This window comes from Lagopus muta, chromosome 12, assembly GCF_023343835.1.
Source record: "Lagopus muta isolate bLagMut1 chromosome 12, bLagMut1 primary, whole genome shotgun sequence".
NCBI lineage: Eukaryota > Metazoa > Chordata > Aves > Galliformes > Phasianidae > Lagopus > Lagopus muta.
The window spans coordinates 15,001,352-15,020,910 of NC_064444.1; the positions used below are offsets into that span (position 1 = coordinate 15,001,352).

Sequence of the window (19,559 nt, forward strand, 5' to 3'; positions counted from 1 at the left end):
CATCTGGAATCAATGACATCCAAAATTAAGCATGAAAAATTGTTGTGGCTTCTTGGTCCTGCAATTGCATCTACACTGGGACTGTGCACCCACAGAATTTTGCTGAAATCATGCAGGTTTTGCCTGGGCACAAAGGTCTGTCAAATATATTTGATTACAGGAGCTGACCTATTGAAGTCTCTTTTGTTTCAAGAATAGTTTTTTTTTTTTCCAGTTTTTTCAGCTTTCCTCTTAAAGATTTCCATTTTGCTTAGCTGTTAGTGAACGTAAGTATTGGAATGAGATATGCAGACCACATCTTTTTAACTGCAGTAATGGCATGTTTTGTTAGCAATACACAGATTTCATTGTGTTGCTCATGCAAAACCTCATGTTTTTCATACAAATTTAGGTTTTGGTGAAGGATTATTTCAATAAAACTGAAATGACTTAGGTTTCTGAAGTAAAACACGTAGCATCTATAGAGGTCAGATGTAGCTGGAACTTGAACAGCTGTACAACATGCATCCTAGATTGTTTTTAATTGTCTTCCCTTTCTCTAACAGCAGTAATTCTTGTTTATATTGTCAAGAACCTTTCTACCAAGTACAAGCGCACCATACTTTAAGGTCACATGCTTAACCCTACTGCATGGTCACAATGTAAATGTGACCCTTTGTTTTCATTAATGTATGAGGGGTGGATGCAAGGCAAGGCTGTTCACAGGGTTGAAATAGCTTATTGTAAAAGTGTCTTACAGAAAGCATATTTTGTCTCCATACCACAGTTGTTTAGCATTTCTCCTGTGCACCCAACCGGCAGCCAGTTTGGTAATGGATTTTGTGTCATTTTGTTCTTTTGACCTGTGATACTTTCTTTGAATTCACCTCAAATAATAAAAACCAAAGGTTTTCCTCCTTTCTAATGTCCTGGAAGTAGTAAACAAAGCTTGAACTAATTTGTTTTTTTTCCTTTATGTGACAGTTTATCAGTTACTGTTAATGCATTGCTGTAGAGGGGTAAGGTTGACTTTATTAAAAAAAAAAAAGTCAAAATAATGCTTGGTGTTTTTTCACCAGTTGGAAAGTAAATAAAGCATATCTTTTAAAATGACTTCAAGAGATTTCAGTAAGTTTGTGCCTTTCAATCTCTAGTTACAGGTATGGTGGAAAGATGCAGTTGAAATCTTCTGGATTATTTTGGTTTTGATGGTCTGGAATTGGCCCTGAATCCCAAGATGTTTGGAGATTTCAATTTGAATTACTATTAGAATATGTGATTGACATCAGCACATCATGCAGGTGACCTAGGTGCTGAATATCAGACTCTTCAGCAAGTGACTTTTGATTCAGAGAGCAGTTGTTGAGTATATGTGCACAGCAATCTACTGATCGTACTGTTTGTTTTCTTTGTTAGGCATACGAATCTCATGGTGAAGTTCTTCCCTGATTGAATGATTTTTCACTAATCGAAAATCATTACTCAAACAATTTTGATAAGTAGTGGAATGTTCGGATGCTTGGCCTTTTAAGCTGTTAAATCTCTCTCAAGCCTTTATCTATAAAAAGTGAATGTTCATGGAAAATGAATATAGCAAAATTACAACATTTAGAGCCTAATTAACTGAAAATATTTAAGGAAAGTTTTTTGTTTTAGTGGTTGTTATGTTTTTAATGCACTAGAAGGGGGCAAAGTAAATGTTAAAATTTTCTAAATTGATTTATTTTTCCCTTGAGCTACTCCCTCTTCTATCCTTGTGAGTATCCTTATAATTGTTGGGTTAATTACTTGATAATCTGCCTTTTAAGGATGAAAAATGAACCTTTTATTTCCTTTCTCCTGAGGAGATAAATTAATTACGGAGGGCTTTATTTCTCCCTTCCTCAGAGTGCAGAAGAGAGCAAAAATCCTTCCCCAAATTCACAATGAAGTGAAAACGCAAACCCATGTGAGAAGGAGACCAGGGAATATCAATGGAAGAAAAGTGGTGTTTTAATAGCAGAGACTATTGGCGTGCTGATACTTGTCATTCGCTCCAATCTGCATCTCTGATGGAAGGGAAACATGAACAAAATCCAAACTTAACTCTGTCAAAACAGCATAATCAATAACTGGCCATGATTTGCATTAACCAGTTTTCTAGAGTGTGTGTTTTACAGTTGTATCGTGTTCAGGAGAGGGGTACGTAGTGAGAAGGGCTCCCATCCCATGGCACACTGGAAGTCAGTCTGTGCACAGTCCCTTCTTGGAGGAGCCCAGCGAGGCTGTAGGATGAGCACAGCAGAACTGAGCCTGCAGGTGTGCTGTGTCTTCTGTGCATGCCTGCACTGGGAGCCTACAGGCTTGCACACTCAGAGCAAGGCTGAGTGTACTGAGTGTACTTTGCATTTAATTTGTTTGTTTTAGTAGGAGGTTCTTCTTGTAAAAAGTGTAGGCTTCTTCCGAGCAAACAAATCCATCAATTTGGTCAGACACGATAAAGAAGCATTACCTTATTATGAAATGTTACCTTAGTTAGCATCTTACGTGTACCTGGACTACTGAATTCATTCTGCAGATTTCTTTTTCTGTCCCTTTTGCCTTGACAGCAAGAATGTACTGCTGCCCTTACATGAATATGAATGTTAAATCTACATGAAAGTGTGCTGCGGTGCTACTGGGGTAATGAAATTATTACTTGTGCCAAATGTGAGAAAACTCCCTATTGTAAACAACTTGGTGAGAGTCCCATTACCAGAGGGTGATTCACAGACACGGTACCTTTCATACTGTGAGGATGATAAAGGCACTGAATACATATGTCACTAGAAGATATGTGGTTATCTTGTATGTGTACTGAATTGCTACTAACTATGCCATGTGTCCTAGATAAACCGTGCCCACAGGCACTTCTGGACGTAAGTGGCTCGCTGTTAATTTGCTTGTAGCTAGCAGCTTCTTCATTTTGCAGTATTTAACTCATTCGGTAACTTAAATCTCTGTACTTGAAATTATTTCAATAGAACTAATGTCACCAAGAATGTCCCAAATACTTGCACAGTTTTTTACAAGCAATTGTGCTAAAAAGTATTGTGGTAAGGCGGCAGGTGGTTTGATGGCAAATGGCAACAGATGGAGACTTCAGTCATGTTAGTGAACATTAGTGCTCAAGACTTTCTCCGTATGAAATATGTACTTCAAGGAAATCAGTGATATGGCTGGTTGCACTTTTAGCACTAGCACTGAGAGTTGCAAGCAAAAATGCGATCACAGATTCTGTGTAGCTTAGCATACTAAGGCTCCAGTATGAGTCCAAACAAAGTCTTGCTTACCTTTAGAATTATTTTGTTGGAATTGGTGAAATTATATGAGGGTTCAATTCAAACTAGTATTCATTTCAAGTAGACTTCATTTGGGTTTTAGTGAGATGGCATTACCCACTTGAGGCCTTGAAGCCTGTAATTTTTCTGTTCTTTTTTGTCCCTAAGCATCTGGTAATGTTAATTTTGACATGCGAAGAAAATTGCACTTACTTTTGAGTTCTTTTGATTATTTTTTTTTTTTTCCAGCAAAGTCATTTATATTACAGTTCTTCCATGCTTGGAACTGCACATAATCGGTGGTGAAAGCTGTTCACTATGTTCACGATGTTCACACATCGGTGGTGGCTAGCTGTTCACTAGCTGAGCAAACTCATACAGGTTGAACCCAGTGTGATTCGGTTCTGCAGAATGTAAGCTGTCCCAAGAGCTCATCAGTGGACTGAGTCTTGTATTGCTTCTTAGCTCAACGGATTTCAGCGATAGTGAATAATCACTGAAGCATATACTGCTGTGCAGTTCTTCAGAACTTAAGTGTTCAGTGTAACTACTGTTTGCATGTGACCAAAATGGGAGAAGGGAGGTGTATACAAAGGAGTGAATTATTACAAAGAACACTTTCTGCTTCAGTTCTTGTTCAGAAAACATATGTTCAGCCATGCAGGCAACAGTTGGGGTAAAGACACACTGTAGGCTTGGAAACAAAAGGCATGTTCTTTTCTTGCATTCACAATGTTTTCAAACATATTCACTTGTTAGGGACTAGCCTGTCAGCTGGATCTTCTTGCAAGCCTGATTTCTTTTTCCTGACTTCTTTCAAAAGCTTTTTCCCCCACAATGTTTTACACTTCATATAATCCACTATGCATGGTAGGCCTGCTTCTGTCTTTGTGCTATTGATTCAGACAGAGGTGGAGGGGCTGTGCTCTGGGAGAATGTGGCTAAAGGGTAACCTTTCACTCACCCATACATCTGAAGGTGCAAAGCCACTCTTATTTCAAACGTTGTGAGTGGGTCAGTTGCTCTTTCTTGATGAGTTACTCTTCACTTTTAGTGCGCTGCCAAACTGGTTAGTGCAGCAAAAAGATCTTTAAAGTGCTGTTCTTTATACTTTTTTTTTTTCCTCCAGACTTTCAGATTATCTTTGTAACTGCATTGAATCATCCCATAAAGTTCTCTCTCTGCTGGAAATTCATTCAATTTTGTTATGCCAGAATTACCTAAAACTGCTTTGTCATAATATAGTTTCAATGCATTTTTTGTACTTTTCCAAGTATGTAATTCAAGACTACAGTATAGATAGAAATACATAGGCATAAAAGTAATGGTTATTTCCTTTCTTGTGTAGGAATAAGCTCTGCCTAGTTTAATTTATGACCTTTAAACTCATATAAGTCCAAAATGTACTGCTTTAGCTCCACAGGTATAGTTAAATGGTACAACTTTCTAGTGCAGACAAGACCTAAAGTTTTTATGGAAATGTCTAAGTGATCTACTCTCTGTAGGTTTTTCTAGGTCAAACTACTCATCTATCAAGTCAGGTATTCATCCTTTGTTGTCAGCAGTGAATACCTCAAAGAGAGACAGAGCTTCCTACATTTTAATGTGTGTAGGTTTGTTGTATTTAGAGCTTAAGCATATGTCGAACTTCAAGCATTCTACTCTATAATTGGGTTATGTACTTGCTTAGTTCAGATGTGCTTAAGTGCTTTTGCCAACTGTGTGCTACTGAGTATAAGGGTAGAGAAGAATCTGCAATTTGGCAATGGTTTCCAACCAGAAACTTGAGACTTTTTTTCCTTTTATCCTACAAAAGATATATTAAAAAAAAAAAAAACTTCCATAAATTCCCTATTCTTTTATATTTTATATACAAACACAGTCAAAGTATTTGACCCAAATATCAAGTAACAAATATCAAATAACAAACTATTTTAATATTGGATGCTTTCTATCTACTTTAGCATCCTTTCTGACTCTTTAGTAACTTATTCTTGTATGAATTTCTTGTCTTAGAATATGTCAATGTTTCATGTAGAAGAAAAAAAAAGTTGTGTTATACCAACTTGTGGATTATTCATGTATTGTGTTGGAATGCTGTTAGCGTTAGCTGAATTCAGTGGCCTGGGAAATTACCACTAATGAGCGTCCAGTTATTAGGGTTTCCCACATAAGGTCCTTCAGAGCATGAGGATAACTTAGACAACTAGAAAATCCACTGCCAAGAAAACTCTATGTAAATATTTTCTAATGGAAGGTGCCAGCAAATGCATCCTTGCCAGCATACGTCAAAACTGCCAAAAGATCAGTGAGGATAGGGATTAACTTTTTAGCACTGTCATCTTAAAAGCCTTGACGGGGAAACATTATTTAAACATTTTTCTTGACTGAATATGACTGAAAAGATGTTAACGGTAGATAAAACTAATATAAAGTAGCTAATGATAGTGACACGTATTCCAAGTCTGCAGCTTTTTCTTTTCGCTGAGCTCTGTCAGGCATCCCTGAGAATACTACAGCTTTAAAATAAATTGGCCTACCTTCTCAAATGAAATTTGATGATTTGTCTCCAGTCTGATAAAAGAAAGCACACGCTGGTGTATTGCCTTCTTTCAGGAATTTTTTTGTTTTGTTTTATTGGCTCTTTAAAGGTAAATTATGTTTTAGATGTTGCACTGACTTCTTTGACTCTCAGGAAGAAAACAGTTAATAATAATTTCTTCCCTTTCAGCTCCCATGAGCCTACCTTCATTGTTACAGTTTGCGTATAACAGCTAGTAAGAGTAGAGTGTACTGAATCTTAAACAAATCTATTAGGATCACGATGGCAAGAAACTGGGAAAATGGCAGGAAAAAACGAACAATGATTTTGTAAACCCTCCAAAGGTCAGAAAAAGGCTTTCAGTAAGTATGCAGAGGCTAGAAATCAAATCCCATTTCCTATCATAAGAAACCAGTTGTTTTAGCAGCAGTGGTTAATGTACTGTATGTGAAAGATTTAAGACTAGTTGGAAAGCTTTGCTTCTGTTTTATTAGGCTGCTATTGAAAAGCCAACAGCATAACTTCAACTAGGTGCTTTGAGATTTCTTAATGGGCTGTCAAGGGCAAGACACCAGGTCTGTGCTATACTAGCTCTTTCCTGTACATTAAAACAACAGGGGCCAAATGATCATATACAGAAGTATGAATTACTTGATGCTTTCTCTGTTCCATATGGTCAGCCATGTCTTTGGCAATTAATCATGTACAGAATCAGTTGAGTGCTCTCTGAAGCATTGAAGTCAACATTTAGTTGTACCTGTGCCAGTGGGGGCAGTGGGGGTTGCAAGCGTAAAATAGCAGCATGAGGAGCTGCTGGCGCCGAAGTCAGAGCAGCTGGCTTCTATAAACAACACTTTTTTCCTTTTTACCTTTTTTCTTTTTTTTCTTTGACAAACATGAGCCATTTTTCAATATCATCCAAAACATGAGGTTGCTGAGTGAAACTGTGATATCTGGCATAGTGGATTAATAAACAAAGGGCAAAAAATTGGGTTTAAAGTGTCCAAATTCCTGGGTGATAACTTAAACCATACTGGGTACTTCCACATATCAGTGAAAATGAGTGCATTTACTCATAAAATATAAGGAAAAAAATAATAATAAATTAGCAGTAAAGAAGAAGTGAGCAGCGGTTTGTAAGCAATTACTGGCTTTTTTTATGGCATGGAAGTTATGACATGTTAAATTAACATGGCTTAATAGATTTCAGGTTCTATTTTTCTCTAAAAGGCATGCTGTTCTGGTTTTGCAGACTTCCATGGGGAAATTTTTTTTGCTCTAACAATAACATAAAGTCACAAAAATAATGAGAAACCAAAAGACTTAAAAAACAACAAAAAAATTTCAGTCCTGTTTACACATCTCAAACTTAATGCTTTTCCTTCCTGTATTTATTGTTGGCTACTGAGAGATGACTGTGATGTTGAAGTAGAATTGATTAATAAAGATTCAGAAGCCCTATCCTATTTAAACTCATGATGAGTAATTTCCATCTTAACTCTAAGTGAAAAAATTTTGTTTGTTGACCTAATAAAGTGGGTCCAGAAGATGAACTGTCCCAAGTGCCACTTTAACTTTAGTTTAGACTGAGGGCTAGTTTGTTTGACAGGATATTAGGCTTCATGTCTCAAGCTACATGTTTCTAACCTTGAGAGGTCTGTATTGAAGGGAGGAAAATGAAACTTTAAAAGACTAAAAAGCTACCAGTGTGGTTGTTGGAGTGTTTAGAAGTTCCTCTTTTGTTCATTTTTTTCATTGGTAGTGGCTTATTTATGTTCAGACAAAGTTTCTTCTGCTATGCATGAAGGCGAGTATACTTGTAATCCTGTTACAATAGCTATAACATTAATAAAAGGCATCCTAAGATGAGTAGTAAGACATGATCATAAGAGTTTCTGTTCAGTCCCATGTCACTGATATGTTTTGTCAGTGGAAATGAGATGAATATGATAGTGGTCTATTAAAGTCTTGTCTATTGCCTTTCTAACTCAATAAAAAATATGCCCTGATGGTTGCTGCCAGGGGTGTCAGTAGAGCTCTAGATTTATTGCCACTGTGCCAGGAAGAAGATAAAGGACGTAATTTGCTAAGCAATCTGTAACATATGAGGCTATTGCCAGCTGATATAGATGTATGTATATCTATTTATGTACATACATATGTAATGTGCTTATATGGGTTTGGTTTTCTTGAGAAGTGGGTTTTTATTTTTAAGGCTGTGCCATTTAGGAATTACAAAGGAAATGCCCTTACTGCTTCAATAGATCAATAAGGAAAAAAGGGCAAGATGTGTTTGAAAATGTTCACGGTAGTGCTCATTGAGGAGACGTGCTGACCAATGGGACGAGAAGTTGTTTCCCTCTAGTGATAAGCAATTTGTTTAATCACATTTCTTAGGATGTTCAGGATATGTTTTTGCTAGCTCAGGAAGCAGAAGAAAGAAAGTTTCAACAATCCATAAACATTACCACCCTCAAGAATCTCTGTGAGCCCAAAGATGAGATAAGACAGGCTGTAGGGCTGGTTGTGCTATTTGTTTATTCTGCTGTTCTGAGGTCCCAAGTGTGCTGAACAGCACTGAGCCGGTGCGGAGTCCAGAGCAGCAGTGTGAAGGCTTCACTCAGCATCGTGCACAGGGGGCCTCTGCAGACAATTATCTGTCATTAAAGAGCATTAAAAGAATCGAGACACGGGGTCAGGTTTTCTTTGATGAGATGTGCAACTATAGGGATGTTCAAAAGAAGGTCATTCCTGCTTTTAGAGCAGGGTGGTATTGGCTGGGTTTCTGTTGGATTTTTATCAGTGTTGATGTGAGGAAATGGCTTTCCCAGCTGATAAGATCTTTGACCGAGTTTCTTGAACCCTTGACCTTTATCAGTCAAGGTATATATTGAACCCCCCCCATTAAAAATAAATCCCAAAACAAGTTATATGGAAAAAAAAATCTTTCAAAGGAGGATGTTTTGTAATATAGTTTTACCCAGAATGCTGCTTTATCTTACACAATTTGGGATTTTTATTGAGACAATAGGAATGGCAAGTTATTAAGAAATGTCTCTGTAAAAGCTACATATCAAACCCTGCCCTCGCATTCCAGGCAACCTTGCTGCCCTTAGCACTTGTAGGAAACAAGTAAATCAGTTAAATTGCTATGAATCGTTGTTGTATGTTGCTTAATAGTACTATTTCACCCTCGAGGTAGCCACAACGTGCTTGCAGGGCTCCGTAAAGAAGCGTTTATGATGTCTGTGTCAAACTGTGTTGGACTTCGTCTGTGTACATCACCACAGGACTGAAAGGTGTTAGTAGAAGTCTGGCACAATATAATTGTTCTCTCCATAAAAACTGAAGTGTTTTGTTCCCAGATGTAGCTGTAGATGTGGGGGACTTCAGTACCAAAGTGGCAGTTTTGCCAGGCTGCCAGCATTTTTACAAAAGCATTGTGTGACTGGACCTTTGGGGAAGCGGTCGCCCATTTTTGCAGACTCCAATGGCATCCTCTTTTCCTTAGGAACTACCAGTTTCCTATGGTCTGTGCTTTACACACTTATTTAGGGGATCTTGATGTTTGCAGTCTGCAAATAACTACTTTCAGATTTGTCAGGCAGAACATCGTTAATCTTCGTGACTTTTCTGCAGTCTTGGAGAGAAATAGACTTACACTATCGCCAGCTTTCCCATCTCTTGGGGATTTCCTTATTCTGCTGTGATTAATACAGCCACCCAAAAATTCTGAAAGGGAAATCCTAGTGTGCTGTGCTCTGGTAGTACGGTGAGTCTGATGGTGCTACTATGCAGAGATAAGCCTAACTATACTGCTGTGTCAAAAATCTTGGAATACAGAAGATAAGACCTTAATAGGCAAATTTATTTTGAATGATAAGGAGAGTTCACGTTCATCTCTTGAAGAATGTACACATCTTCATCTCATGTGAGTACGTTTTGAAGACCTGTGCAGGTGCTGCAGATGAGCTGAGGATCAGGGTTGGTGAAGTTGGCAGGTACTAGAACTTTTGGAAGAGATGTTGTAGGTCAGTGCAAGGGAAACCCAGGTCAGAGAATCTTATCTGAAAATACTCTGTCTTCTTGTTTGCTTTGCAATGTCATAGCAGGGTCAAGAATGTGATCTGTACAAAGTTATGGACATCGGGTACTTTTTTTTCCTTTTTTTGTGCGTGTGTGTGATGGTGTTTGTTTTTGTTTGGATGATCTTTTTGTGTGTGTGGTTTTCTTTGCCTTTTGGAAAGCCAACTAAGAGAAATGGGAGGAGAAGGACAAGATGGATGCTTTGTAGTCTTTGTCATCTGATGTTAGTGAAATGTTTTTCTATCTATATGAATCCTGGTGTGCTTGTCGTTTGCAATCCTTACTGTGGTTTCAATGTCACTGCTACTTTACATAGCATAATATGCATATTCCAACTTCTGGGGAAAAAAAAAAAAAACATTTTCCTGTTTTCACAACCTGGAGATAATGATGATTTATCATACAGGATTCCTGGAGGAATCTGTCTGTACATTTGGGCCAGGCAGGCTCTAAAAGAAACTGTGTGCCATGCCTGTTGATCATGTGTTCGCTTGAGAGAGGCCATGCTGGAGGTAGCAGATGATATCAGTGATACTGGAGTTGTGTTTTGAATCTGCTCAGGTTTGAAACACATTTTTAGCTTCCTTTTCTGTGAAAAAAACTAGGTTTGCATAAACATTCTGCCCGTTTCGTCTCATCCTTCCAAAAGCATTTAGATACTTCGGTCTGTTTGTAAAACATGCTAATGAAAATTACAGCATCAAAAATAAATGAAAATCAGTGGCTGATTAAGGTGAGAAAGGCAAATATATTATTCCAAATGGGTGAAAAGATTGCAAGTTGGACTCTGTTTCTGTTGTGGTTGGACATCCAGCCAGTGGAGGTCCACAACAGCACACATGTTGGTAGAGATGGGTGTCAACAGATGCTGTTTTGTCATGAGGGAGTTCAAGTTTTCTGACTGGATGATGAAGGACAGATGTGCACTTTTGTAGGCCCGGCTGTTAATGCAACGTTTGGAAAGGCCAGTATCTTGTGTTCTTCAAAGGCTGAATGTAATTCTACTCTACAGCTAGGTCCACTGCATGTATATATTTTTTTTTCCAGCAATTTGTAATGTATTCTGTAAATGAAGGGGAAAAAAAAAAGTGTTTCTACCTGTTTACTTGAAATATTTCATAATAAGATGAAAATTGAGCATGGGTACACTGTAAGAAATTTACTTCAGGAGACACAATACAAACAGGAATTGCCATCAAGGTTAAAAGGGTAGGAGGAGCTCTCCCCAAGTGCTGTAGTAAGGCAAGCACTTCTGATATGATGTGATATAAGAAAATGTTTAAAAGAGAATGAAATTGTATCTTAGGAAAATGAGCTAGAATGCACAATGTCTTACTGTGTTACTTAAGGCAATGAGATGTTAAGGTTTACCTTATGTGCCACGTACATTGATTAAATACCAAATATATGGTGGCCATTTCTAACCATCATTTACTGTATTGATTTGTCAGCAGTGGAGCTGTAATAAAAAAAAGTATTGATTTACTGTCCTTATTTGCTTATGGGCTTTTTATTAATTTTACACATTGTTTCCTATTTCCAGATTATAATTTTAATGTGTTTTTTTCCTTTTAAGACGAGCCTGGTCCTCCAAGAAGTTAGAAAAAAGGAACAAACTGACAAACAAAGGAATGAAACCATCAGCTGCTTACTGCTACTTCTTACTGAGCGACAAAGGCTGCGTAATGAATGGACAGCAAGGTGAGAAAACTGAGAAAAACAGTGAGATAGTGAAGTTAGAAACAAGCCTATAGAACTGCTTTGGGGGAGGAAAAAAGTACCCCAACAAACTGGCATTTAAAACAAGCCAGCAGTTTAAATTTTTAACTACAGTTTTTCCCTTAATAGAATAATTAATGTGTCTGCTTCTGAATTCAGAGTTCCTTTGTGAGGTGAAATACTCCTTTACTGTGCTTATGTAGTGCAAAGTAGGTGGCATAAATACTTGAGGATTACTCTAAGGTTTTCCTTATGCTAGTAACAATATGAGTAACAAAACTCCCAATGGGCATGGCAGGCAAAGACGTGTCCATCTTGTCTGTTTTCTTCATGGTGCTCACGTTTCTTGTGGTGTCCTTCTTGAGTTAACCAGATGGCGTTCAGTAAATTGGAGTATCTGTATTCCTAGAGTTCTCATTGTGCAATTGTTTTGTTATACTCAAGTTCTTAAATTGAACATACTGCCATGGCAATAAAGCAGGTGTTTACACTAACAATTTTTGAAGGCTGTTTGTGTATGTATTTGAAAGCTTATGATATTTTTGTGTAGTCAGTTGAATGCATTTGGAAACATGCATTTGTTCCTTTAGTCTTCTTGTAAATAAGTCAATTCAAAGAAGAATTTGTTATATGCCACCTTGTATCTTTCCAGTATCTGTCATCTTTTTAGCTACCAAGTTGAAATCACCTTTTTCATATTTCTAAAAGCTGTGGATTTTTACTCATGTAATAATTTCATAATTTTTCTTACTTAAGATAAATAATTATTAAAAATGATAGACTAGTAAATACTTTCTTCTAAATGCACAGCCTCCTATAAAACCAGGAGATGTCCTGTGCTTGCAGTGAAATACAGCTTTTAGTTAAACTTCTCTTTCAGACTTGTTTAATCAAAATCAACTCTATTTGGTAGGACTTTTTACCTATGCTAGACTTAGCAATTGAGAGTTGTGTATTTTCTTCTAATATCTAATTTAGAAAAGCTCCTGATACTTGAGATTGACTTTAAACTGTCTGTTTAGGTATTGGTTCTGGCACTTGGCTGGATTTTCTATTCCCAGTGTTGTATGGACTTTCTAGAATCACAGAAAGCTTTGAATAGGAAGGGACTTAAAGATTAAGAGAGGTTTAGTTAAAAACATTAAAGATTACTACATAGTAGCAGAAATTAGATGCTGTAAATTATAAATTTGTTTTCTTATGGGTATATGATTTTTGTATACTCTGAGTTAAGAACTCAGAGTCAAAAAGAGTCACTAAGGTGAGTCTCTATAATATTGTTCATATTACAATGTAGGATTTGTTTCCTTTCAAAGGAATTCAAATGAGTTTTATTGTTTGTGGGTTCGTTTGATTTGGCTTGTTGGTGTTTTCTGGTTTTGTGTTTGTTTTTTTTTGCCTACTGCTACCATACCAAATAATGCAAATAGTTTTGAGTACATTGGAAATTGAGAAAATCCCTTAAGACTTTTTCATTGGATTCATGCATCCTTCTTGTGAACCAGAGTAAAAGTTTTCTAGAGATAGCAAAAGCCTGAGTAGTTGTAATGAGTGGAATATCTTTCTAGGTTTGTTTAGTTTAACAATAATTTCCTAATATACTAAGTCGTCAGGAGGCATAGCAATCTAGAGTCATTTAAAAGCAATGTGGTTACAGTGTTTCTGGCCTCTGCTTTTACAGTTCCCAATTTAATCAGCGGCTGGAGCCAGCGGTGCAGTTGTATCCGCAGCCTTGTCTGACACAGAAATGCCAAAGCTCTTGTGTGGGGGCAGGAAAAGGCTTAGAAGCAGACAAAGTGCAGGCCTCCTTGAGACTAAACACCTGAAAGAAAATTTCAAGAGCACGGTGCCTTGAAAGTTCTGAAAGTGTCCTTTGAGTATTAAATATCCATAATCCTTTTTCTTTCCATTTGATGTTTCCCATCCCAGTGACCTATCTGAGTCTCATCCATATGATCTGCATGAACAGGCTGTTACAATACACCTCCCTTGGCTTCATCAAAGCTCCAGCGAGATGTCTGGAATGAGGCACTGGCTGTGGTAGCCATCAAGCAGCAGTGGTGAAAGTTATAAAACGTCCGCCGTGGTGCTGGCAGGGCTGCCCATGTTTTAGAGATCAGCCTATTGTGTACTTTGGAATTACATGAGAAAAATGTGCTTGGACAGGAAATAATTAGCACTTGTCAAAGGGCAGGCAATAGGTTACAGTATTTTACTTTCAACAGGCTATCAGGGGATCAGCTAGATTAGATAATAGAATTTTTTTTTTTCCTCTGGAAGTTAAATACAGATGACTCTAATTACTTTACAGTGTGCATTAGAGAGCACATTATGAATAGTACAACTCCAAGAAATTTAGGTCAATGAAGGGAGGCAGCTGGCGAAATCTTTACCCACACTTGGACTTAGTAGTTAGGTAAGCATTCTGTTCTGTCATGTGTTTTATTTGTCACGGACGCCTCAAGATTTAAAAAAGAAAGAAGAATTCTGGAAATTGTTAGTTCAAACCGATTGAATCTTGATATTTATATTTTTTCAGAGGAAAAATGTCGTCTTAACTGTTTTGGTGTGTCACTGTCTACTGAGATAAAGCACGTCCTTGCATCATTTGTTTTTAAGTCATACCAGTGTTTCTGCATTAGCCAATTGCAAATACTCTGAGCTCCTATTTCAGCACGTAGCCTCATCTGCCCATTAGTACACCAAGCCTTACAGCTGCCCTTTCATACACTATTTACTTGAAGATGCCGTTGGTACCTTACATAACTGTGCAGGTCTTCCAAGGATTCGAGCAGTGCTGAGTGGCAGTGATCCCAAATACTTCAGGTAGGACTCACTGGATGTTCTCTAAGTGTTAACAGAAATGGTCCAGAGTTCCCAAAGCCTCGGATTTGTTTGTGCTGTGTGATAGTGCCTGATGGACAGGTTGTTATAGCTGTAAAGAGCTGCTCAGCCCTTTGAACTGACCCCTTCCCGACCTCGGCTGGAAGAGGTCCCCCCTCAGCACACCGAGTTTGGGGAGCCCAGCTCTACTGTAATGAACGGGGGGTCAGGGAGCAGCTGTGGGTTTGGGGCGAATCATGCAAACCTGCCTAGGCTTTTTTTTCACTGTATGATAATGAAAATTGTTACCAAATTATATGGAAGTTTAACAGCAATAGTGGGAAAGAGAGGGTGGAGTCTTTTGCATTGGGTTTGATAAATGAAGTGTGAAGTTACCCATCTGGCTCTAGACAGCCCTCTTTTACTCCACGAAAAGGAAACATTTAAAAATAACCATGGTACATCTAGAATCAATGACCCATACAGAGAGCTGGAATAGATCAAGATTTAATGGTGACTGTGGAAGAAATTATCATTTGAAAAGTGAGACAAAGGATGAAAAAGTACAGTTCAATATCTGCACCTGATTCGTTTTCAGAAAAGGTCTTAATATTTTTAGTCTGCTAATGATGCTATTGACAATTTTTTTCTATTTTACTTTTTAACTGGAATCAGAAGAGTTGTTATCCTTAAGAAACAGTTTGGCCAGAAAATAGTTTTTTAAAAAAGAGTACTTGAATTTCTGGAGAGAATGTTTCACTTTGCTGTGTCAGCAAATGCCCAGCAGAACTGGGCAGCGTGGTTTCATAAAAGTTCTCTCATTTCTCCTCTTAAAGAAACTTGTATTGAGTTACAATAATATTGTCCTAAATGCTTGGGTGTCATACTCTGCTTAATTATTAGGGCTGTTTTGCTGTATTTTTTTTTAATAAATACACTTACAATGAAACCAGTTTGTCATCAAACAATGATAGATTAAATTAGAGGATAATGTTTAACTACAATGAAAGTATTAACTCAGTGGAAGCATTTTTTAAAGTAAGTCTTCATGCAAAAAAAAAAAAAAACAACAAAAAAACAAACCTAGTCTGAAATGGTTTTATTATGAGGCAGACTGCTGTCCATTATGCTGTTTCATTGAGTGCAATTCGCATCACGTCTCTAAAAGGAAATTCAGTCAGCTAAGGGAAAGTGTAAATCTTTGGATAAGATCTAATGAGGGAAAAAGTTTGAAAGGAAAAATAAAAGTATTTGTGATAGTAATATTTTCATAGTTGTGCTGGTTAGATTCTGGAATTGTAGTAGTGTTCTCTCTAAGCCATCTCAGTAACAAATTGATACAGTGAAAACATAATGGTTTGGACCAAAGTAAACACAAAGTTGTACTGGTTCATGAGATGGACAGCAGAGAAGTGTTAATTGATTATTTCCTGTAAGGATCAGTAGCTTAAATCCTTGTCTTGTTGAAATGGCACAGTGAACAAAATCTATTTTATGAAGTCTTTGCTACAACATATGCTAGATCAGATCACTGTGTATTGTCAGAGTTGTTACATTCTTCCATCTTTTCATAGCTCTTCAAAAAGAACTTCTTCTTCATGACAAATAGTATGAACTTCTGGTTTCCAGTCAAACCTCAACTGTAGTTCCTCTCTGCTTCTTGGTCACCATACTTGATCTTCTCCAACCCCTCTGGAAATGTGTAGGTCACACCAGTCTTTTACATAATGCTATAAAGGTTCATATTTTTTCTAGGTAGAGTAAGTGGCTTGTCCTACTGCTGAGATAGTCTTACCTCTCAGCAGTGATAGTTGGATTACTACATGGATATTTTGTATGTGAATTTATTACAACTCTATTCATATTTGCCTGTGCGTAGTGTGAGAACTGAGTCCCAGCCTGCAGTAGTCTTGTTGGATTCAATAAACAAAAAAGAATGTGAGAGTAGAATCCTAATGAAATAGTGTGCACGTAAAGCAAGACACAAACGGGAAGAGTTTGATATATTTTGTTGTTCTGAAGAAAACGTTATTATTTTTCTTGTGACTGATCTCTTTCACGCTTAGGAAGGTAAATGAGGTGAATCTTGCTCTTTGCTCCAGCAGGAGAAAGTGTTGGATTACTTACAACTGCTTCAAGTTGTTTACATCTCCTGTGATTGTTGTGTGTGATCTTAGAACAACAGATTTTTTTTTCTATTGGGGAAATCCAATGTCTGTTTTTCTGACATCAGTAGGGATCTCCACACACAAAGCTCTGTGAACTCCAGTGGGATTTCTGTTGTAACTGTCCTCTCCAGACAGCACGTGTGCCAGCTGGAACGGTTACTCAGTGAGTTAGCTACAAGCATAACAATTAGCAGCAAACTAAGACAAATTTTGAGTTCTCCTTTATGAAATTGAGGGGGGAGAGGGAGGAACACAACAGAAAATTTGGATTTGTTTGATGTTTTGTTTGTGTGTGTGTTCTTTAAGAGAAGAAAAACTATTCAGCACCCATTTTGAAAGTGAACACGTTGTGATTTTGCTGCTGAGTGCTGTGTGTTACTCAAGAAGATGCCTTGAGGCAGACTGAAAAACAGTCTTGGAGCTTTTAAATGAGTGTAGGAAACACAGACTTCAATGAAGTGGTCAGGTCTGTTGCTGTAGCCGTGCTCAGACATCAGCTACCCTGGCTGCCCTCTGACTTTTCTCTAGTTGCCCATTATCAGGTTGCTTTGCTTCATGTGCCACCCTCTGCTCTCTGCTCTCTGCTCGTTTTCACCTGTTTTGTACTAGAAGTCTTTGAAGCAACCCAGTTTGGCATCAGTAGGCATGAGTGCTTCCCAGGGCAGTGGAAATACTGCTTGATTAAATGCTGCTCTTGAGCAACCACTCTTATTTTCTTTAAAACTCTTTTGACCCTTTACCCTTAAAAAAAACTTTATTTACAGAGAATTCTACATCTTACCTTGTGATGTCATTATAGACACAGCAGATAATAGTGTAAAAATGCTCTTTGATACAAGGACTTGAAGCAAGTAGTGATATAGGATGATGCAGTAAGAAACTCGCGAAGTTCAGCTCTGTGTGTGTGCCAGGCTCTTCTATTATGCCACATTGTGAAGGATTGTTTACACTGAGGTTTGTTACCACTTTAGTTTTAATGCTCCATTACAGTAAACCCTGAAGAGGTGCATCATCCCATTGCTGAATAACTACAGGTTATTTTTGACGTATCGCTCTTTGGATGATTTCATGCTTTTCTTTTTGATATGTTGGAAGGATTTTTCAAGTGATGCTTCCAAAACTGACAGATGGCATAAATTTAATCTTTGTTTATAGTGCAATTAAAGTTTCCACAACTTAAAAGTGATAAATAATTTTCCTACTCTACCAAAGTGCGCTTGGTTATTTTTATGTTTTAATAGTTGGGCTAACTTTTTGGAAGGTTTGGATTTATTTCACCTGGACAGGCCTTTTAAGTCAGCACAGGTGACATTTCCTTATTTATTTAAGCTTTTGTGCTCATGGTACAAGAAAGATAGTTAGTGTTATTTTTCCAGCAGTTTGACAATGATTTACTGACTACCACTGGGAGATCTGAATGCTGGAGATGCAGGTTATTGCATTTCCAGACTACAGGATACTGGGGAGCAAATAGATCACAGAGGTGACAAATTTATAATCTGTGGAGACAAAGCGTTAGCCACATCATCAGACAGTTGAACCACAAACTAGTGTTAGCATCAGCTGTCATCATTCCTGTAAGAGAGAACAGTGTGTGCCAGAGGCAAGGGAAAAGAGAGGGGCAGGGAGAATCCTGAGTATTGTGCAGTGCTCCATGGCTGCCCGTTCTAGCTGAAGGCATGGTGTTGCAAAGAGAATGAAGAATACTCAAAGGTGTATTTGGCTTTATCCACTGAGGTTTCTCCTGCACTGTGGTCGTGGTATGTAGTATGCCCCAAACACAGTTTGCAAACTTTGTAAAAATCAAAACTCTGTCTAAAAATACTCATTTAAAATTAAATGGGTCTAAAGATGGAATTCTCCCTTACATTAAAAAAAAAGATATCTTATTCAATTGGGACTTTATTTATTAATAAGTTGTCATCATTCAATTCGGTTTTATGATGGATAAAGCTAAATGAATTTGGTGAAATAACCTGTATGGATTATCAATGCAAAAAAAACCCCAAAAACAAAACAACAGAGGATGACAAGGACTAGTCCCAGCCAAATGACACGCGTTTGTCTTTGCATGAGACATGTGAGCAGATGTTTACATAAGTTCATGACTTCAGTCCTAAATGCTGTCAACCCTGTTATTAAAGTTTTTCCACACATATAGAACTTGGTGGCTCCAGGGATTGGTAATGAAATACGAAGCCTTTTGTTTTCAGGTCAATGGTTCAAATGTGGTTCAGGTAGATAGTGCCAAAGATTATTCCCATTGGATATCTGAGTTTGATGGCCTATGTAAAATGCATTGGTTCCCCAATCCTTGTAGGCAGGTGTGTATATCACATAAAGCAACTGTTACAGCTGACACTAATTGGTACCCTTGCCGGCATTCTGAGAGCAGCCAAAAATTAAATGGATGTAGACACTGAGCAAGATGCTGTCAGTGCCCTGGGCTGCCTAGAGCATGGCTGTGAGGTAGCAAGAAGCCAATGGATGTCAAGGCTGACTGAAAGCAGGAGGGCGTTGGTCTGTTGCATTGCTCTGTATTTTGACTTGCACTGGAAGTTATGGCAACACAGATACACATACACAAATCATCCCACACTGGTGGGGGAGCACTGTGGCAAAGCACTGGGCAACAGCATGGATAAGAGGGAAGTGGAATCCAGCGGTGGGATGGAGGTGTAACTCATCAGAAATTAAGAATAACTGGAAAATAGAATTATTGCTTATTTTGACTTCTAGAGAACTCTTTCTGATGTTCTAACAGTTTGTTTTGGCTATAATATTTTACTATTTATTTTGTCTGATTTTTCAATTCTATATGTATAGTTGTTGGGGAATTCCTAAATTATAAACTATGATGATGTTTGAAATAGCTAACAAAGGAAGTTGTCATTTCTTCCTCTTGAGATGTTCTGTAGAATCAGAGATCTTAGAGACCTGTTA

The 19,559-nt window shown here is 37.8% G+C and overlaps 1 protein-coding gene across 3 annotated transcripts in view; it reads left to right on the forward strand.

Moving 5' to 3' along the window:
* The window catches only part of FTO (FTO alpha-ketoglutarate dependent dioxygenase), a 224,546-nt gene that overhangs the window by 84,264 nt on the left and 120,723 nt on the right, over nt 1-19,559 (forward strand). For all 3 annotated transcript variants that reach the window (XM_048958922.1, XM_048958923.1, XM_048958924.1), the window contains exon 8: nt 11,483-11,607. In XM_048958922.1, coding sequence (XP_048814879.1) covers nt 11,483-11,607 — 125 coding nt within the window. The remainder of the gene's footprint in view (nt 1-11,482; nt 11,608-19,559) is intronic.